The sequence below is a fragment of the Pleurodeles waltl genome, chromosome 9 (genome assembly GCF_031143425.1).
Source record: "Pleurodeles waltl isolate 20211129_DDA chromosome 9, aPleWal1.hap1.20221129, whole genome shotgun sequence".
Classification (NCBI taxonomy): domain Eukaryota; kingdom Metazoa; phylum Chordata; class Amphibia; order Caudata; family Salamandridae; genus Pleurodeles; species Pleurodeles waltl.
Genome location: NC_090448.1, coordinates 4,672,697 through 4,693,491, shown reverse-complemented (window position 1 = coordinate 4,693,491; position 20,795 = coordinate 4,672,697). Strand labels below are relative to the sequence as shown.

The window sequence follows — 20,795 nt, the reverse complement described above, 5'->3', positions numbered from 1 at the left end:
ACAAGACATACTCACTGGCACTATGATAAAACAGCAGCGCACAGAGCCCTGTGAGTCACTGAATACCACAGAGCCCTCTGGGAGCCTTAGAGGTGGGTGAGTCGACCATTTAATGATGAATCACCAGAGAGTGATAAACCAGAGATATAAGAAGTATCACTTTAGAATGATGAAAAGAAAGATTCCCAAAAAAGAATAAGAAATAAACGCAGGGGAATGAGGGGGCCATGAACCACTTGAGGACAGGATGGAGTGTGGCTCGTAGAAGGGCAGACTACTATAAGGCTTTGTGGAAGCTTCATTGGTAAAGGACAGGAATACTGCAGAAAACTGTTAGATTACTGAGAAAACAAGGGCAAAGTTCAGAAATGTGAACCCAAGACAGGAACATCCCAGAATATTCCCACTGAGGTTAAAGCAGAACTATCTGTCAATTGAACTGGTAATCAACCTGCCACGGTTCTAGCGAGACATGAGCTATGCAAACGACAAACCAACAAAGACAAACCAAAACTCTGGCCTAAAAGAAGTTAGCTTCAGCGACATGGAGCAAAAGGCCATGCATGCTAGATGAAAATGGGAAAACTGATGAACAACCAAGGCCAAAGCCTGGAAGATTACAATACAAACTTACAATCATCAATTTTAGGTAAAACACACACAAAAATGTTGGTGGACGAGAAAAATCTCCTTGTTGCAAAAATGCATCCCCAAAAGCATGAAAAGGTGAATTAAAGAGTTATTTAACCATCGAACCCCTGGCATAGCTCAAAACTGCACCCTGACTCTTCTCCACTTTCTCCTCTTCTGCACCTTGCTTCTCTCTTACCAACCTCTCCAGCTGGTTCCTGTAACACTCTATGGAGGGGAACTCCTCCCTTCACCAGCAGTCTCACGTGTGTCTAACACTGACAGGCTCACTGCCTGCTCCTCCACTGAGGAACCCCACTTCAGATGCACCGCCTTAAATAAATCCATCCTGCAACTCCACACAAACAGGCAGCTACACAACATAGGTGTGGAGTGCTGTCAGTGTACAGTGAGGGGCTCTCAGGGGGTGCTGTCAGTGTACAGTGAGGGGCTCTCAGGGGGTGCTGTGCTGTCAGTGTACAGTGAGGGGCTCTCGGTGTGGTTTGCTGTCAGTGTATAGTGAGGGCTCTCAGGGGGTGCTGTCAGTGTACAGTGAGGGGCTTGTACAGGGTGGTGTGCCGTCAGTGTACAGTGAGGGGCTTGTACAGGGCGGTATGCCGTCAGTGTACAGTGAGGGGCTTGTACAGGGCGGTATGCCGTCAGTGTACAGTGAGGGCTTGTACAGGGTGGTGTGCCGTCAGTGTACAGTGAGGGCTTGTACAGGGTGGTGTGCCGTCAGTGTACAGTGAGGGGCTTGTACAGGGTGGTGTGCTGTCAGTGTACAGTGAGGGGCTTGTACAGGGCGGTATGCCGTCAGTGTACAGTGAGGGGCTCTCCGGGTTGATGTGCTGTCAGTGTACAGTGAGGGGTCTCCGGGGGTGGTGTGCTGTGAGTGAGGGGCTCTCCGGGGGTGCTGTCAGTGTACAGGGAGGGGCTCTCGGTGTGGTTTGCTGTCAGTGTATAATGAGGGCTCTCAGGGGGTGCTGTCAGTGTACAGTGAGGGCTTGTACAGAGTGGTGTGCCGTCAGTGTACAGTGAGGGGCTTGTACAGGGTGGCGTCAGTGTACAATGAGGGGCTTGTACAGGGCGGTATGCCGTCAGTGTGCAGTGAGGGGCTTGTACAGGGTGATGTGCTGTCAGTGTACAGTGAGGGCTTGTACAGTGTGGTGTGCCGTCAGTGTGCAGTGAGGGCTTGTACAGGGTGGTGTGCCGTCAGTGTGCAGTGAGGGGTTTGTACAGGGTGGGGGTTTGTACAGAGTGGTGTGCTGTCAGTGTACAGTGAGGGCTTGTACAGGGTGGTATGCTGTCAGTGTACAGTGAAGGCTCTCAGGGTGGTGTGCTGACAGTGTACAGTGAGGGCTTGTACAGGGTGGTGTGCTGTCAGTGTGCAGTGAGGGACTTGAACAGGGTGGCGTGCTGTCAGTGTGCAGTGAGGGACTTGTATAGGGTGGCGTGCTGTCAGTGTACAGTGAGGGGCTTGTACAGGGTGGTGTGCTGTCAGTGTCCGTGAGGGCTTGTACAGGGGGGTGTGCTGTCAGTGTACAGTGAGGGACTTGTACAGGGTGGTGTGCTGTCAGTGTACAGTGAGGGGCTTGTACAGGGTGGCGTCAGTGTACAATGAGGGGCTTGTACAGGGCGGTATGCCGTCAGTGTGCAGTGAGGGGCTTGTACAGGGTGATGTGCTGTCAGTGTACAGTGAGGGCTTGTACAGTGTGGTGTGCCGTCAGTGTACAGTGAGGGCTTGTACAGGGTGGTGTGCCGTCAGTGTGCAGTGAGGGCTTGTACAGGGTGGTGTGCCGTCAGTGTGCAGTGAGGGGTTTGTACAGGGTGGGGGTTTGTACAGAGTGGTGTGCTGTCAGTGTACAGTGAGGGCTTGTACAGGGTGGTGTGCCGTCAGTGTACAGTGAGGGCTTGTACAGGGTGGTGTGCTGTCAGTGTACAGTGAGGGGCTTGTACAGAATGGTGTGCTGTCAGTGTATAGTGAGGGCTTGTACAGGGTGGTGTGCCATCGGTGTACAGTGAGGGCTTGTACAGGGTGGTGTGCCATCGGTGTACAGTGAGGGGCTCTCCGGGGTGATGTGCTGTCAGTGTACAGTGAGAGGTCTCCGGGGGGTGGTGTGCTGTGAGTGAGGGGCTCTCCGGGGGTGCTGTCAGTGTACAGGGAGGGGCTCTCGGTGTGGTTTGCTGTCAGTGTATAGTGAGGGCTCTCAGGGGGTGCTGTCAGTGTACAGTGAGGGCTTGTACAGGGTGGTGTGCCGTCAGTGTACAGTGAGGGGCTTGTACAGGGTGGTGTGCCATCAGTGTACAGTGAGGGCTTGTACAGGGTGGTGTGCCGTCAGTGTACAGTGAGGGCTTGTACAGGGTGGTATTCCGATAGGGTGGTGTGCTGTCAGTGTACAGTGAGGGCTTGTACAGGGTGGTGTGCCATCGGTGTACAGTGAGGGGTTTGTACAGAGTGCTGTGCCATCAGTGTACAGCGTACGGGTTTGCTCTCAGGGTGGTGTGCTGTCAGTGTACAGTGAGGGCTTGTACAGGGTGGTGTGCTGTCAGTGTACAGTGAGGGACTTGTATTAGGGTGGTGTGCTGTCAGTGTACAGTGAGGGCTTGTACAGGGTGGTGTGCTGTCAGTGTACAGTGAGGGGCTTGTACAGGGTGGTGTGCCGTCAGTGTACAGTGAGGGGCTTGTACAGGGTGGTGTGCCGTCAGTGTACAGTGAGGGGCTTGTACAGAATGGTGTGCTGTCAGTGTATAGTGAGGGCTTGTACAGGGTGGTGTGCCATCGGTGTACAGTGAGGGCTTGTACAGGGCGGTGTGCCATCGGTGTACAGTGAGGGGCTCTCCGGGGTGATGTGCTGTCAGTGTACAGTGAGAGGTCTCCGGGGGGTGGTGTGCTGTGAGTGAGGGGCTCTCCGGGGGTGCTGTCAGTGTACAGGGAGGGGCTCTCGGTGTGGTTTGCTGTCAGTGTATAGTGAGGGCTCTCAGGGGGTGCTGTCAGTGTACAGTGAGGGCTTGTACAGGGTGGTGTGCCGTCAGTGTACAGTGAGGGGCTTGTACAGGGCGGTGTGCCATCAGTGTACAGTGAGGGCTTGTACAGGGTGGTGTGCCGTCAGTGTACAGTGAGGGCTTGTACAGGGTGGTATGCCGATAGGGTGGTGTGCTGTCAGTGTACAGTGAGGGCTTGTACAGGGTGGTGTGCCATCGGTGTACAGTGAGGGGTTTGTACAGAGTGCTGTGCCATCAGTGTACAGCGTACGGGTTTGCTCTCAGGGTGGTGTGCTGTCAGTGTACAGTGAGGGCTTGTACAGGGTGGTGTGCTGTGAGGGACTTGTATTAGGGTGGTGTGCTGTCAGTGTACAGTGAGGGACTTGTATTAGGGTGGTGTGCTGTCAGTGTACAGTGAGGGACTTGTACAGGGTGGTGTGCTGTCAGTGTACAGTGAGGGCTTGTACAGGGTGGTGTGCTGTCAGTGTACAGTGAGGGGCTTGTACAGGGTGGTGTGCCATCAGTGTACAGGGTGGCGTCAGTGTACAATGAGGGGCTTGTACAGGGCGGTATGCCGTCAGTGTGCAGTGAGGGCTTGTACAGGGTGGTGTGCCATCAGTGTACAGTGAGGACTTGTACAGGGTGGTGTGCCATCAGTGTACAGTGAGGGCTTGTACAGGGTGGTGTGCCGTCAGTGTGCAGTGAGGGGTTTGTACAGGGTGGGGGTTTGTACAGAGTGGTGTGCTGTCAGTGTACAGTGAGGGCTTGTACAGGGTGGTGTGCCGTCAGTGTACAGTGAGGGCTTGTACAGGGTGGTGTGCTGTCAGTGTGCAGTGAGGGACTTGTACAGGGTGGCGTGCTGTCAGTGTGCAGTGAGGGGCTTGTACAGGGTGGTGTGCTGTCAGTGTGCAGTGAGGGCTTGTACAGGGTGGTATGCCATCAGTGTACAGTGAGGGGTTTGTACAGGGTGGGGGTTTGTACAGAGTGGTGTGCTGTCAGTGTACAGTGAAGGCTCTCAGGGGGTGCTGTGCTGTCAGTGTACAGTGAGGGGCTTGTACAGGGCGGTATGCCGTCAGTGTACAGTGAGGGGCTTCTACAGGGTGGCATGTTGTCAGTGTACAGTGAGGGGCTTGTACAGGGTGGTGTGCTGTCAGTGTCCGTGAGGGCTTGTACAGGGGGGTGTGCTGTCAGTGTACAGTGAGGGACTTGTACAGGGTTGTGTGCTGTCAGTGTACAGTGAGGGGCTTGTACAGGGTGGTGTGCTGTCAGTGTACAGTGAGGGGCTTGTACAGGGTGGTGTGCTGTCAGTGTACAGTGAGGGGCTTGTACAGGGTGGCGTCAGTGTACAATGAGGGGCTTGTACAGGGCGGTATGCCGTCAGTGTGCAGTGAGGGGCTTGTACAGGGTGATGTGCTGTCAGTGTACAGTGAGGGCTTGTACAGGGTGGTGTGCTGTCAGTGTGCAGTGAGGGACTTGTACAGGGTGGCGTGCTGTCAGTGTACAGTGAGGGGCTTGTACAGGGTGGTGTGCTGTCAGTGTACAGTGAGGGACTTGTATTAGGGTGGTGTGCTGTCAGTGTACAGTGAGGGCTTGTACAGGGTGGTGTGCTGTCAGTGTGCAGTGAGGGACTTGTACAGGGTGGCGTGCTGTCAGTGTGCAGTGAGGAACTTGTACAGGGTGGCGTGCTGTCAGTGTACAGTGAGGGGCTTGTACAGGGTGGTGTGCTGTCAGTGTACAGTGAGGGGCTTGTACAGGGTGGTGTGCCGTCAGTGTACAGTGAGGGGCTTGTACAGGGTGGTGTGCTGTCAGTGTATAGTGAGGGCTTGTACAGGGTGGTGTGCCATTGGTGTACAGTGAGGGCTTGTACAGGGTGGTGTGCCATCGGTGTACAGTGAGGGGCTCTCCGGGGTGATGTGCTGTCAGTGTACAGTGAGAGGTCTCCGGGGGGTGGTGTGCTGTGAGTGAGGGGCTCTCCGGGGGTGCTGTCAGTGTACAGGGAGGGGCTCTCGGTGTGGTTTGCTGTCAGTGTATAGTGAGGGCTCTCAGGGGGTGCTGTCAGTGTACAGTGAGGGCTTGTACAGGGTGGTGTGCCGTCAGTGTACAGTGAGGGGCTTGTACAGGGCGGTGTGCCATCAGTGTGCAGTGAGGGGTTTGTACAGGGTGGGGGTTTGTACAGAGTGGTGTGCTGTCAGTGTACAGTGAGGGCTTGTACAGGGTGGTGTGCCGTCAGTGTACAGTGAGGGCTTGTACAGGGTGGTGTGCCGTCAGTGTACAGTGAGGGCTTGTACAGGGTGGTGTGCTGTCAGTGTGCAGTGAGGGACTTGTACAGGGTGGCGTGCTGTCAGTGTGCAGTGAGGGGCTTGTACAGGGTGGTGTGCTGTCAGTGTGCAGTGAGGGCTTGTACAGGGTGGTATGCCATCAGTGTACAGTGAGGGGTTTGTACAGGGTGGGGGTTTGTACAGAGTGGTGTGCTGTCAGTGTACAGTGAAGGCTCTCAGGGGGTGCTGTGCTGTCAGTGTACAGTGAGGGGCTTGTACAGGGCGGTATGCCGTCAGTGTACAGTGAGGGGCTTCTAGAGGGTGGCATGTTGTCAGTGTACAGTGAGGGGCTTGTACAGGGTGGTGTGCTGTCAGTGTCCGTGAGGGCTTGTACAGGGGGGTGTGCTGTCAGTGTACAGTGAGGGACTTGTACAGGGTTGTGTGCTGTCAGTGTACAGTGAGGGACTTGTACAGGGTTGTGTGCTGTCAGTGTACAGTGAGGGGCTTGTACAGGGTGGTGTGCTGTCAGTGTACAGTGAGGGGCTTGTACAGGGTGGCGTCAGTGTACAATGAGGGGCTTGTACAGGGCGGTATGCCGTCAGTGTGCAGTGAGGGGCTTGTACAGGGTGATGTGCTGTCAGTGTACAGTGAGGGCTTGTACAGGGTGGTGTGCTGTCAGTGTGCAGTGAGGGACTTGTACAGGGTGGCGTGCTGTCAGTGTGCAGTGAGGGACTTGTACAGGGTGGCGTGCTGTCAGTGTACAGTGAGGGGCTTGTACAGGGTGGTGTGCTGTCAGTGTACAGTGAGGGACTTGTATTAGGGTGGTGTGCTGTCAGTGTACAGTGAGGGCTTGTACAGGGTGGTGTGCTGTCAGTGTGCAGTGAGGGACTTGTACAGGGTGGCGTGCTGTCAGTGTGCAGTGAGGAACTTGTACAGGGTGGCGTGCTGTCAGTGTGCAGTGAGGAACTTGTACAGGGTGGTGTGCTGTCAGTGTACAGTGAGGGGCTTGTACAGGGTGGTGTGCCGTCAGTGTACAGTGAGGGGCTTGTACAGGGTGGTGTGCTGTCAGTGTATAGTGAGGGCTTGTACAGGGTGGTGTGCCATCGGTGTACAGTGAGGGCTTGTACAGGGTGGTGTGCCATCGGTGTACAGTGAGGGGCTCTCCGGGGTGATGTGCTGTCAGTGTACAGTGAGAGGTCTCCGGGGGGTGGTGTGCTGTGAGTGAGGGGCTCTCCGGGGGTGCTGTCAGTGTACAGGGAGGGGCTCTCGGTGTGGTTTGCTGTCAGTGTATAGTGAGGGCTCTCAGGGGGTGCTGTCAGTGTACAGTGAGGGCTTGTACAGGGTGGTGTGCCGTCAGTGTACAGTGAGGGGCTTGTACAGGGCGGTGTGCCATCAGTGTACAGTGAGGGCTTGTACAGGGCGGTGTGCCATCAGTGTACAGTGAGGGCTTGTACAGGGTGGTATGCCGATAGGGTGGTGTGCTGTCAGTGTACAGTGAGGGCTTGTACAGGGTGGTGTGCCATCGGTGTACAGTGAGGGGTTTGTACAGAGTGCTGTGCCATCAGTGTACAGCGTACGGGTTTGCTCTCAGGGTGGTGTGCTGTCAGTGTACAGTGAGGGCTTGTACAGGGTGGTGTGCTGTGAGGGACTTGTATTAGGGTGGTGTGCTGTCAGTGTACAGTGAGGGACTTGTATTAGGGTGGTGTGCTGTCAGTGTACAGTGAGGGACTTGTACAGGGTGGTGTGCTGTCAGTGTACAGTGAGGGACTTGTACAGGGTGGTGTGCTGTCAGTGTACAGTGAGGGGCTTGTACAGGGTGGTGTGCTGTCAGTGTACAGTGAGGGGCTTGTACAGGGCGGTATGCCGTCAGTGTGCAGTGAGGGCTTGTACAGGGTGGTGTGCCATCAGTGTACAGTGAGGACTTGTACAGGGTGGTGTGCCATCAGTGTACAGTGAGGACTTGTACAGGGTGGTATGACATCAGTGTACAGTGAGGGGTTTGTACAGGGTGGGGGTTTGTACAGAGTGGTGTGCTGTCAGTGTACAGTGAAGGCTCTCAGGGGGTGCTGTGCTGTCAGTGTACAGTGAGGGGCTTGTACAGGGCGGTATGCCGTCAGTGTACAGTGAGGGGCTTGTACAGGGTGGCATGTTGTCAGTGTACAGTGAGGGGCTTGTACAGGGTGGTGTGCTGTCAGTGTCCGTGAGGGCTTGTACAGGGGGGTGTGCTGTCAGTGTCCGTGAGGGCTTGTACAGGGGGGTGTGCTGTCAGTGTACAGTGAGGGACTTGTACAGGGTGGTGTGCTGTCAGTGTACAGTGAGGGGCTTGTACAGGGTGGTGTGCTGTCAGTGTACAGTGAGGGGCTTGTACAGGGTGGCGTCAGTGTACAATGAGGGGCTTGTACAGGGCGGTATGCCGTCAGTGTGCAGTGAGGGGCTTGTACAGGGTGATGTGCCGTCAGTGTGCAGTGAGGGGCTTGTACAGGGTGATGTGCCGTCAGTGTGCAGTGAGGGCTTGTACAGGGTGGTGTGCCGTCAGTGTGCAGTGAGGGGTTTGTACAGGGTGGGGGTTTGTACAGAGTGGTGTGCTGTCAGTGTACAGTGAGGGCTTGTACAGGGTGGTGTGCTGTCAGTGTACAGTGAGGGGCTTGTACAGGGTGGCGTCAGTGTACAATGAGGGGCTTGTACAGGGCGGTGTGCCGTCAGTGTGCAGTGAGGGGCTTGTACAGGGTGGTGTGCCGTCAGTGTGCAGTGAGGGCTTGTACAGGGTGGTGTGCCGTCAGTGTGCAGTGAGGGCTTGTACAGGGTGGTGTGCCGTCAGTGTGCAGTGAGGGCTTGTACAGGGTGGTGTGCCGTCAGCGTGCAGTGAGGGCTTGTACAGGGTGGTGTGCCGTCAGTGTGCAGTGAGGGCTTGTACAGGGTGGTGTGCCGTCAGTGTGCAGTGAGGGCTTGTACAGGGTGGTGTGCCGTCAGTGTGCAGTGAGGGGTTTGTACAGGGTGGTGTGCCGTCAGTGTGCAGTGAGGGGTTTGTACAGGGTGGGGGGTTGTACAGAGTGGTGTGCTATCAGTGTACAGTGAGGGCTTGTACAGGGTGGTGTGCCGTCAGTGTACAGTGAGGGCTTGTACAGGGTGGTGTGCCGCCAGTGTGCAGTGAGGGCTTCTACAGGGTGGTGTGCCGTCAGTGTGGGCTTCTACAGGGTGGTGTGCCGTCAGTGTGCAGTGAGGGCTTGTACAGGGTGGTGTGCCGTCAGTGTGCAGTGAGGGGTTTGTACAGGGTGGGGGGTTGTACAGAGTGGTGTGCTATCAGTGTACAGTGAGGGGCTTGTACAGGGTGGTGTGCTGTCAGTGTACAGTGAGGGGCTTGTACAGGGCGGTATGCCGTCAGTGTGCAGTGAGGGCTTGTACAGGGTGGTGTGCCATCAGTGTACAGTGAGGACTTGTACAGGGTGGTGTGCCATCAGTGTACAGTGAGGACTTGTACAGGGTGGTATGCCATCAGTGTACAGTGAGGGGCTTGTACAGGGTGGGGGTTTGTACAGAGTGGTGTGCTGTCAGTGTACAGTGAAGGCTCTCAGGGGGTGCTGTGCTGTCAGTGTACAGTGAGGGGCTTGTACAGGGCGGTATGCCGTCAGTGTACAGTGAGGGGCTTGTACAGGGTGGCATGTTGTCAGTGTACAGTGAGGGGCTTGTACAGGGTGGTGTGCTGTCAGTGTCCGTGAGGGCTTGTACAGGGGGGTGTGCTGTCAGTGTACAGTGAGGGACTTGTACAGGGTGGTGTGCTGTCAGTGTACAGTGAGGGGCTTGTACAGGGTGGTGTGCTGTCAGTGTACAGTGAGGGGCTTGTACAGGGTGGCGTCAGTGTACAATGAGGGGCTTGTACAGGGCGGTATGCCGTCAGTGTGCAGTGAGGGGCTTGTACAGGGTGATGTGCCGTCAGTGTGCAGTGAGGGCTTGTACAGGGTGGTGTGCCGTCAGTGTGCAGTGAGGGCTTGTACAGGGTGGTGTGCCGTCAGTGTGCAGTGAGGGGTTTGTACAGGGTGGGGGTTTGTACAGAGTGGTGTGCTGTCAGTGTACAGTGAGGGCTTGTACAGGGTGGTGTGCCGTCAGTGTACAGTGAGGGCTTGTACAGGGTGGTGTGCTGTCAGTGTGCAGTGAGGGACTTGTACAGGGTGGCGTGCTGTCAGTGTGCAGTGAGGGACTTGTACAGGGTGGTGTGCTGTCAGTGTGCAGTGAGGGGCTTGTACAGGGTGGTGTGCTGTCAGTGTACAGTGAGGGGCTTGTACAGGGTGGTGTGCTGTCAGTGTACAGTGAGGGGCTTGTACAGGGTGGTGTGCTGTCAGTGTACAGTGAGGGGCTTGTACAGGGTGGTGTGCTGTCAGTGTACAGTGAGGGGCTTGTACAGGGTGGTGTGCTGTCAGTGTACAGTGAGGGGCTTGTACAGGGTGGTGTGCTGTCAGTGTACAGTGAGGGGCTTGTACAGGGTGGCGTCAGTGTACAATGAGGGGCTTGTACAGGGTGGTGTGCCGTCAGTGTGCAGTGAGGGGCTTGTACAGGGTGGTGTGCCGTCAGTGTGCAGTGAGGGCTTGTACAGGGTGGTGTGCCGTCAGTGTGCAGTGAGGGCTTGTACAGGGTGGTGTGCCGTCAGTGTGCAGTGAGGGCTTGTACAGGGTGGTGTGCCGTCAGTGTGCAGTGAGGGCTTGTACAGGGTGGTGTGCCGTCAGTGTGCAGTGAGGGCTTGTACAGGGTGGTGTGCCGTCAGTGTGCAGTGAGGGCTTGTACAGGGTGGTGTGCCGTCAGTGTGCAGTGAGGGCTTGTACAGGGTGGTGTGCCGTCAGTGTGCAGTGAGGGCTTGTACAGGGTGGTGTGCCGTCAGTGTGCAGTGAGGGCTTGTACAGGGTGGTGTGCCGTCAGTGTGCAGTAAGGGCTTGTACAGGGTGGTGTGCCGTCAGTGTGCAGTGAGGGCTTGTACAGGGTGGTGTGCCGTCAGTGTGCAGTGAGGGCTTGTACAGGGTGGTGTGCCGTCAGTGTGCAGTGAGGGCTTGTACAGGGTGGTGTGCCGTCAGTGTGCAGTGAGGGCTTGTACAGGGTGGTGTGCCGTCAGTGTGCAGTGAGGGGTTTGTACAGGGGGGGGGTTGTACAGAGTGGTGTGCTGTCAGTGTACAGTGAGGGCTTGTACAGGGTGGTATGCTGTCAGTGTACAGTGAAGGCTCTCAGGGGTGGTGTGCTGTCAGTGTACAGTGAGGCCTTGTACAGGGTGGTGTGCTGTCAGTGTACAGTGAGGGCTTGTACAGGGTGGTGTGCTGTCAGTGTACAGTGAGGGCTTGTACAGGGTGGTGTGCTGTCAGTGTACAGTGAGGGCTTGTACAGGGTGGTATGCTGTCAGTGTACAGTGAGGGCTCTCAGGGGTGGTGTGCCGTCACTGTACAGTGAGGGCTTGTACAGGGCGGTTTGCCATCAGTGTACAGTGAGGGGCTTGTACAGAGTGTTGGGCTGTCAGTGTATAGTGAGGGGCTCTCAGGGATGGTGTGCTGTCAGTGAGGGGCTCTCGGTAGGTGTTGTACTGTGAGTGGGGGGCTCTCGGGGTGGCTTGCTGTCAGTGTAGAGTGAGTGGCTCTCAGGGGATGATGTGCTGTCAGTGTACAGTGAGTGACTCTACGGGGTGATGTGCTGTCAGTGTACAGTGAGGGGCTCTCCGGGGTGATGTGCTGTCAGTGTACAGTGAGGGGCTCTCCGGGGGTGGTGTGCTGTGAGTGAGGGGCTCTCAGGGGGTGGGGTACAGTTAGTGAGGGGACCTCAGAGGGTGGCGTACTGTACAGTGTAGGGCTCTCAGGGGTGGAGTGGTGTCAGTGTACAGTAAGGGTCTTCCACATGTGGTATGCCGTCAGTAACAGTTAGGGGCTCTCAGGGGGTGCTGTGCTGTTAGTGTACAGTGAGGGGCTCTCAGGGGCGCTGTGCTGTCAGTAACAGTTAGGGGCTCTTGGGTGGTGCTGTGCTGTCAGTGAGGGGCCCTCGGGGTGCTGTGCTGTCAGTGAGGGGCCCTCGGGGTGCTGTGCTGTTAGTGTACAGTGAGGGGCTCTCAAGAGCTGCTGTGCTGTCAGTGAGGGGCTCTCAGGAGGTTGTGTGTTGTCAGTGTATAGTGAGGGGCTCTCAAGGGGTGCTGTGCTGTCAGTGTACAGTGAGGGGCTCTCAGGGGGTGCTGTGCTGTCAGTGTACAGTGAGGGGCTCTCAGGGGGTGCTGTGCTGTCAGTGAGGGGCTCTCAGGGGGTGGTTTGCTGTCAGTGTACAGTGAGTGACGCTCAGGGGTGATGTGCTGTGAGTGAGGGGCTCTCAGGGGGTGGGGTGCTGTGAGTGACGCTCAGGGGTGATGTGCTGTGAGTGAGGGGTTCTCAGGGGGTGCTGTGAGTGAGGGGCTCTCAGGGGGTGGGGTGCTGTGAGTGAGGGGCTCTCAGGGGGTGGGGTGCTGTGAGTGAGGGGCTCTCAGGGGGTGGGGTGCTGTGAGTGAGGGGACTTCAGAGGGTGGTGTACTGTACAGTGTAGGGCTCTCAGGGGTGGAGTGGTGGCAGTGTACAGTAAGGGTCTTACACACGTGGTATGCCGTCAGTAACAGTGAGGGTTTCTCAGGGGATCTGTGCTGTCAGTGGGGGCTGTCGGGGGTGCTGTGCTGTCAGTGGGGGCTCTTAGGGGGTGTTGTGCTGTCAGTGGGGGCTCTTAGGGGGTGTTGTGCTGTCAGTGGGGGGCTCTCAGGTGGTGCTGTCAGTGGGGGGCTCTCAGGGGTGCTGTCAGTGGGGGGCTCTCAGGGGTGCTGTCAGTGGGGGGCTCTCAGGGGTGCTGTCAGTGGGGGGCTCTCAGGGGTGCTGTCAGTGGGGGGCTCTCAGGGGGTGGTGTGCTGTGAGTGAGGGGCTCTCAGGGGTGCTGTCAGTGGTGGGGCTCTCAGGGAGTACTGTGCTGTCAGTGGGGGGCTATCAGGGGTGCGGTCTGTCTGTGAGGGGCTCTCACGGGGTTGTGTGCTGTGAGTGAGGGGCTCTCAGGGGGTGGTGTGCTGTGAGTGAGGGGCTCTCAGGGGTGCTGTCAGTGGTGGGGCTCTCAGGGAGTACTGTGCTGGCAGTGGGGGGCTCTCAGGGGTGCTGTCTGTGAAGGGCTCTCAGGGGGTGGTGTGCTGTGAGTGGGGGGCTCTCAGGGGTGCTGTCAGTGGGGGAGCTCTCAGGGGGTACTGTGCTGTCAGTGGGGGGCTCTCAGGGGTGGTGTGCTGTCAGTGAGGGGCTCTCAGGGGGTGGTGTGCTGTGAGTCGGGGGCTCTCAGGGGGTGGTGTGCTGTGAGTCGGGGGCTCTCAGGGGGTGGTGTGCTGTGAGTCGGGGGCTCTCAGGGGGTGGTGTGCTGTGAGTCGGGGGCTCTCAGGGGTGCTGTCAGTGTGGGGCTCTCAGGGGTTACTGTGCTGTCAGTGGGGGGCTCTCAGGGGTGCTGTGTCTGTGAGGGGCTCTCAGGGGTGCTGTGTCTGTGAGTGGGGGGCTCTCAGGGGGTGGTGTGAGTGGGGGGCTCTCAGGGGGTGGTGTGCTGTGAGTGGGGGGCTCTCAGGGGTGCTGTCAGTGTGGGGGCTCTCAGAGGTTACTGTGCTGTCAGTGGGGGGCTCTCAGGGGTGCTGTGTCTGTGAGGGGCTCTCAGGGGGTGGTGTGCTGTGAGTGAGGGGCTCTCAGGGTGTGGTGTGCTGTCAGTGGGGGGGGCTCAGGGGTGCTGTGTCTGTGAAGGGCTCTCAGGGGGTGGTGTGCTGTGAGTGAGGGGCTCTCAGGGTGTGGTATGCTGTCAGTGGGGGGCTCAGGGGTTGCTGTCAGTGGGGGGCTCAGGGGTGCCGTGCTGTCAGGGGGCTCTCAGGGGGTGCTGCTGTGCTGTCAGTGGGGGGCTCTCAGGGGTGCTGTTAGTGTACAGTGAGGGGCTCTCAGGGGGTGGTGTGCTGTCAGTGGGGGGGCTCAGGGGTGCTGTGCTGTCAGTGGGGGGCTCAGGGGTTGCTGTCCGTGGGGGTCTCAGGGGTGCCGTGCTGTCAGGGGGCTCTCAGGGGGTGCTGCTGTGCTGTCAGTGGGGGGCTCTCAGGGGTGCTGTTAGTGTACAGTGAGGGGCTCTCAGGGGGTGGTGTGCTGTGAGTGAGGGGCTCTCAGGGTGTGGTGTGCTGTGAGTGAGGGGGCTCAGGGGTGCTGTGCTGTCAGTGGGGGGGCTCCGGGGTGCCGTGCTGTCAGTGGGGGGGCTCAGGGGTGCCGTGCTGTCAGTGGGGGGGCTCAGGGGGTGCTGCTGTGCTGTCAGTGGGGGGGCTCAGGGGGTGCTGCTGTGCTGGCAGTGGGGGGCTCTCAGGGGTGCTGTTAGTGTACAGTGAGGGGCTCTCAGGGGGTGGTGTGTTGTCAGTGGGGGGGCTCAGGGGTGCTGTGCTGTCAGTGGGGGGCTCAGGGTTGCTGTCAGTGGGGGTCTCAGGGGTGCCGTGCTGTCAGGGGGCTCTCAGGGGGTGCTGCTGTGCTGTCAGTGGGGGCTCTCAGGGGTGCTGTTAGTGTACAGTGAGGGGCTCTCAGGGTGTGGTGTGCTGTCAGTGGGGGGGCTCAGGGGTGCTGTGCTGTCAGTGGGGGGGCTCAGGGGTGCCGTGCTGTCAGTGGGGGGGCTCAGGGGTGCCGTGCTGTCAGTGGGGGGGCTCAGGGGTGCCGTGCTGTCAGTGGGGGGGCTCAGGGGTGCCGTGCTGTCAGTGGGGGGGCTCAGGGGTGCCGTGCTGTCAGTGGGGGGGCTCAGGGGTGCCGTGCTGTCAGTGGGGGGGCTCAGGGGTGCCGTGCTGTCAGGGGGCTCTCAGGGGGTGCTGCTGTGCTGGCAGTGTGGGGCTTTCAGGGGGTGCTGCTGTGCTGGCAGTGGGGGGCTCTCAGGGGGTGCTGCTGTGCTGGCAGTGGGGGGCTGTCAGGGGTGCTGTTAGTGTACAGTGAGGGGCTGTCAGGGGGTGGTGTGCTGTGAGTGAGGGGCTCTCAGGGTGTGGTGTGCTGTCAGTGGGGGGGCTCAGGGGTGCTGTGCTGTCAGTGGGGGGGGCTCAGGGGTGCTGTGCTGTCAGTGGGGGGGCTCAGGGGTGCCGTGCTGTCAGTGGGGGGGCTCAGGGGTGCCGTGCTGTCAGTGGGGGGGCTCAGGGGGTGGTGCCGTGCTGTCAGGGGGCTCAGGGGGTGCTGCCGTGCTGGCAGTGGGGGGCTCTCAGGGGGTGCTGCTGTGCTGGCAGTGGGGGGCTCTCAGGGGGTGCTGCTGTGCTGGCAGTGGGGGGCTCTCAGGGGGTGCTGCTGTGCTGGCAGTGGGGGGCTCTCAGGGGGTGCTGCTGTGCTGTCAGTGGGGGGCTCTCAGGGGTGCTGTGTCTGTGAGGGGCTCTCAGGGGGTGGTGTGTCTGTGAGGGGCTCTCAGGGGGTGGTGTGCTGTCAGTGGGGGGCTGAGGAGTTGCTGTCAGGGGGCTCTCAGGGGGTGCTGCTGTGCTGTCAGTGGGGGGCTCTCAGGGGGTGCTGCTGTGCTGGCAGTGGGGGGCTCTCAGGGGGTGCTGCTGTGCTGGCAGTGGGGGGCTCTCAGGGGTGCTGTTAGTGTACAGTGAGGGGCTCTCAGGGGGTGGTGTGTTGTCAGTGGGGGGGCTCAGGGGTGCTGTGCTGTCAGTGGGGGGCTCAGGGGTTGCTGTCAGTGGGGGTCTCAGGGGTGCCGTGCTGTCAGGGGGCTCTCAGGGGGTGCTGCTGTGCTGTCAGTGGGGGGCTCTCAGGGGTGCTATTAGTGTACAGTGAGGGGCTCTCAGGGGGTGGTGTGCTGTGAGTGAGGGGCTCTCAGGGTGTGGTATGCTGTCAGTGGGGGGGCTCAGGGGTGCTGTGCTGTCAGTGGGGGGGCTCAGGGGTGCCGTGCTGTCAGTGGGGGGGCTCAGGGGGTGCTGCTGTGCTGTCAGTGGGGGGCTCTCAGGGGGTGCTGCTGTGCTGTCAGTGGGGGGCTCTCAGGGGGTGCTGCTGTGCTGTCAGTGGGGGGGCTCAGGGGGTGCTGCTGTGCTGTCAGTGGGGGGGCTCAGGGGTGCCGTGCTGTCAGTGGGGGGGCTCAGGGGTGCCGTGCTGTCAGTGGGGGGCTCTCAGGGGTGCTGTGTCTGTGAGGGGCTCTCAGGGGGTGGTGTGCTGTCAGTGGGGGGCTCAGGGGTGCCGTGCTGTCAGTGAGGGGCTCTCAGGGGTGCCGTGCTGTCAGTGGGGGGGCTCAGGGGTGCCGTGCTGTCAGTGGGGGGGCTCAGGGGGTGCTGCTGTGCTGTCAGTGGGGGGCTCTCAGGGGGTGCTGCTGTGCTGGCAGTGGGGAGCTCTCAGGGGGTGCTGCTGTGCTGGCAGTGGGGGGCTCTCAGGGGGTGCTGCTGTGCTGGCAGTGGGGGGCTCTCAGGGGGTGCTGCTGTGCTGGCAGTGGGGGGCTCTCAGGGGTGCTGTTAGTGTACAGTGAGGGGCTCTCAGGGTGTGGTGTGCTGTCAGTGGGGGGGCTCAGGGGTGCCGTGCTGTCAGTGGGGGGGCTCAGGGGTGCTGTGCTGTCAGTGGGGGGGGCTCAGGGGTGCTGTGCTGTCAGTGGGGGGGCTCAGGGGTGCTGCTGTGCTGTCAGTGGGGGGGCTCAGGGGTGCCGCGCTGTCAGTGGGGCTCTCAGGGGGGCTCAAGGGTGCTGTGCTGTCAGTGGGGGGCTCTCAGGGGCTCTCAGGGGGTGCCGTGCTGTCAGTGGGGGGGCTCAGGGGTGCCGTGCTGTCAGTGGGGGGCTCTCAGGGGGTGCTGCTGTGCTGGCAGTGGGGGGCTCTCAGGGGGTGCTGCTGTGCTGGCAGTGGGGGGCTCTCAGGGGTGCTGTTAGTGTACAGTGAGGGGCTCTCAGGGGGTGGTGTGCTGTGAGTGAGGGGCTCTCAGGGTGTGGTGTGCTGTCAGTGGGGGGGCTCAGGGGTGCTGTGCTGTCAGTGGGGGGCTCAGGGGTGCCGTGCTGTCAGTGGGGGGTTCAGGGGTGCTGTGCTGTCAGTGGGGGGCTCAGGGGTGCCGTGCTGTCAGTGGGGGGCTCAGGGGTGCCGTGCTGTCAGTGGGGGGCTCTCAGGGGGTGCTGCTGTGCTGTCAGTGGGGGGCTCTCAGGGGGTGCTGCTGTGCTGGCAGTGGGGGGCTCTCAGGGGGTGCTGCTGTGCTGGCAGTGGGGGGCTCTCAGGGGGTGCTGCTGTGCTGGCAGTGGGGGGCTCTCAGGGGGTGCTGCTGTGCTGGCAGTGGGGGGCTCTCAGGGGGTGCTGCTGTGCTGGCAGTTTGGTGCTCTCAGGGGGTGCTGCTGTGCTGGCAGTGGGGGGCTCTCAGGGGTGCTGTTAGTGTACAGTGAGGGGCTCTCAGGGGGTGGTGTGCTGTGAGTGAGGGGCTCTCAGGGTGTGGTGTGCTGTCAGTGGGGGGGCTCAGGGGTGCTGTGCTGTCAGTGGGGGGGCTCAGGGGTGCCGTGCTGTCAGTGGGGGGGCTCAGGGGTGCCGTGCTGTCAGTGGGGGGGCTCAGGGGTGCCGTGCTGTCAGTGGGGGGGCTCAGGGGGTGCTGCTGTGCTGTCAGTGGGGGGCTCTCAGGGGTGCTGTTAGTGTACAGTGAGGGGCTCTCAGGGGGTGGTGTGCTGTGAGTGAGGGGCTCTCAGGGTGTGGTGTGCTGTGAGTGGGGGGGCTCAGGGGTGCTGTGCTGTCAGTGGGGGGGCTCAGGGGGTGCTGCTGTGCTGTCAGTGGGGGGCTCTCAGGGGTGCTGTGCTCTCAGGGGGTGGTGTGCTGTCAGTGGGGGGTCTCAGGGGTGCCGTGCTGTCAGGGGGCTCTCAGGGGGTGCTGCTGTGCTGTCAGTGGGGGGCTCTCAGGGGGTGCTGCTGTGCTGGCAGTGGGGGGCTCTCAGGGGGTGCTGCTGTGCTGGCAGTGGGGGGCTCTCAGGGGGTGCTGCTGTGCTGGCAGTTTGGTGCTCTCAGGGGGTGCTGCTGTGCTGGCAGTGGGGGGCTCTCAGGGGTGCTGTTAGTGTACAGTGAGGGGCTCTCAGGGGGTGGTGTGCTGTGAGTGAGGGGCTCTCAGGGTGTGGTGTGCTGTCAGTGGGGGGGCTCAGGGTGTGGTGTGCTGTCAGTGGGGGGGCTCAGGGGTGCCGTGCTGTCAGTGGGGGGGCTCAGGGGGTGCTGCTGTGCTGTCAGTGGGGGGCTCTCAGGGGTGCTGTGCTGTCAGTGGGGGGGCTCAGGGGGTGGTGTGCTGTGAGTGGGGGGCTCAGGGGTGCTGTGCTGTCAGTGGGGGGGCTCAGGGGTGCCGTGCTGTCAGTGGGGGGGCTCAGGGGTGCCGTGCTGTCAGTGGGGGGGCTCAGGGGTGCTGTGCTGTCAGTGGGGGGGCTCAGGGGTGCTGTGCTGTCAGTGGGGGGGCTCAGGGGTGCCGTGCTGTCAGTGGGGGGCTCTCAGGGGGTGCTGTCAGTGGGGGGGCTCTCAGGGGTGCTGTCTGTGAAGGGCTCTCAGGGGGTGCTGTGCTGTCAGTGGGGGGCTCTCAGGGGTGCTGTCAGTGGAGGGCTCTCAGGGGTGCTGTGCTGTCAGTGGGGGGCTCTCAGGGGTGCTGTTAGTGTACAGTGAGGGGCTCTCAGGGGGTGCTGTGCTGTCAGTGGGGGTGCTCAGGGGGTGCTGTGCTGTCAGTGGGGGGGCTCAGGGGTGCTGTGCTGTCAGTGGGGGGTCTCAGGGGTGCCGTGCTGTCAGGGGGCTCTCAGGGGGTGCTGCTGTGCTGTCAGTGGGGGGCTCTCAGGGGGTGCTGCTGTGCTGGCAGTGTGGGGCTCTCAGGGGGTGCTGCTGTGCTGGCAGTGGGGGGCTCTCAGGGGGTGCTGCTGTGCTGGCAGTTTGGTGCTCTCAGGGGGTGCTGCTGTGCTGGCAGTGGGGGGCTCTCAGGGGTGCTGTTAGTGTACAGTGAGGGGCTCTCAGGGGGTGGTGTGCTGTGAGTGAGGGGCTCTCAGGGTGTGGTGTGCTGTCAGTGGGGGGGCTCAGGGTGTGGTGTGCTGTCAGTGGGGGGGCTCAGGGGTGCCGTGCTGTCAGTGGGGGGGCTCAGGGGGTGCTGCTGTGCTGTCAGTGGGGGGCTCTCAGGGGTGCTGTGCTGTCAGTGGGGGGGCTCAGGGGGTGGTGTGCTGTGAGTGGGGGGCTCAGGGGTGCTGTGCTGTCAGTGGGGGGGCTCAGGGGTGCCGTGCTGTCAGTGGGGGGGCTCAGGGGTGCCGTGCTGTCAGTGGGGGGGCTCAGGGGTGCTGTGCTGTCAGTGGGGGGGCTCAGGGGTGCCGTGCTGTCAGTGGGGGGCTCTCAGGGGGTGCTGTCAGTGGGGGGGCTCTCAGGGGTGCTGTCTGTGAAGGGCTCTCAGGGGGTGCTGTGCTGTCAGTGGGGGGCTCTCAGGGGTGCTGTCAGTGGAGGGCTCTCAGGGGTGCTGTGCTGTCAGTGGGGGGCTCTCAGGGGTGCTGTTAGTGTACAGTGAGGGGCTCTCAGGGGGTGCTGTGCTGTCAGTGGGGGTGCTCAGGGGGTGCTGTGCTGTCAGTGGGGGGGCTCAGGGGTGCCGTGCTGTCAGTGGGGGGGCTCAGGGGTGCCGTGCTGTCAGTGGGGGGGCTCAGGGGTGCTGTGCTGTCAGTGGGGGGCTCTCAGGGGGTGCTGTCAGTGGGGGGGCTCTCAGGGGGTGCTGTCAGTGGGGGGGCTCTCAGGGGGTGCTGTCAGTGGGGGGGCTCTCAGGGGGTGCTGTGCTGTCAGTGGGGGGCTCTCAGGGGTGCTGTCAGTGGGGGGCTCTCAGGGGTGCTGTCAGTGGGGGGCTCAGGGGGTGGTGTGCTGTGAGTGAGGGGCTCTCAGGTGTGCTGTCAGTGGGGGGCTCTCAGGGGTGCCGTGCTGTCAGTGGGGGGCTCTCAGGTGTGCTGTCAGTGGGGGGGCTCAGGGGTGCCGTGCTGTCAGTGGGGGGCTCTCAGGTGTGCTGTCAGTGGAGGGCTCTCAGGGGTGCTGTGCTGTCAGTGGGGGGGCTCAGGGGGTGCTGCTGTGCTGGCAGTGGGGGGCTCAGGGGTGCTGTGCTGTCAGTGGGGGTGCTCAGGGGGTGCTGTGCTGTCAGTGGGGGGGCTCAGGGGTGCCGTGCTGTCAGTGGGGGGGCTCAGGGGTGCCGTGCTGTCAGTGGGGGGGCTCAGGGGTGCCGTGCTGTCAGTGGGGGGGCTCAGGGGTGCCGTGCTGTCAGTGGGGGGCTCTCAGGGGTGCTGTCAGTGGGGGGGTCAGGGGGTGGTGTGCTGTCAGTGGGGGGGTCAGGGGGTGGTGTGCTGTCAGTGGGGGGGTCAGGGGGTGCCGTGCTGTCAGTGGGGGGCTCAGGGGGGGGGGCTCTCACGGGGGGGGGTACACATGTTGCTGCCGTGGCAGCTCAGGGGGTGCAGGCCCGTGTTTGCAGGGTGCACTGTTGACCCCGCCCCCGGCTGCTCCTCCGGGCCCTCGTACCTTCTTGCCGTCCCGCCGGTGCTTGGCCAGGTTCACCTCCCCGTAGCTGCCCTTGCCCACGGGCCGCAGCAGGCTGTACTGCCCCAGCCGCTCCCCCGCCCCCAGCTCCATGCCGAGCGGCCCGGGACCGCTCCACCTCCGGCGCTCGCACTAATCCAGCCCGCGGCGTGGCGGGGACAGAGCAGGCCCGGGCGGCAGCTTCCGGGAGCCATGGCAACGGGGGCGGGGCCGGAAGCAGAGATGACGCTTCCCGGCCGGAGAGGCGAAGTGCAGCCAGGGACTGGGTATGATTGACAGCTGTGATGTTGCCTGGACCCATGGCAACGGAGGCGGGTCCGGTAGCAGCTCAGACTCCTTCCGGGCGGAGCAGGAAGTTGCAGCCTGGGATAGGGAAGCTTCTCGCAGCCATAGCAACGGGGGCGGGGCCGGAAGCAGCAGCGACATCCGCCCGCGCGGAGGGGATCGCTTCACCAAACAGGCTCTGGCAAAGCCAATAGGTCG

The 20,795-nt window shown here is 61.2% G+C and overlaps 1 protein-coding gene across 2 annotated transcripts in view; it reads right to left on the bottom strand.

The window, feature by feature from the left end:
* Nucleotides 1-20,521, bottom strand: part of NEK4 (NIMA related kinase 4) — a 278,829-nt gene extending 258,308 nt beyond the window's left edge. For both annotated transcript variants that reach the window (XM_069206063.1, XM_069206064.1), the window contains exon 1: nt 20,295-20,521. In XM_069206063.1, the coding sequence (XP_069062164.1) occupies nt 20,295-20,405 (111 nt within the window). In that variant the 5' untranslated portion in view covers nt 20,406-20,521. The remainder of the gene's footprint in view (nt 1-20,294) is intronic.
* Nucleotides 20,522-20,795: the final 274 nt, after the last annotated feature.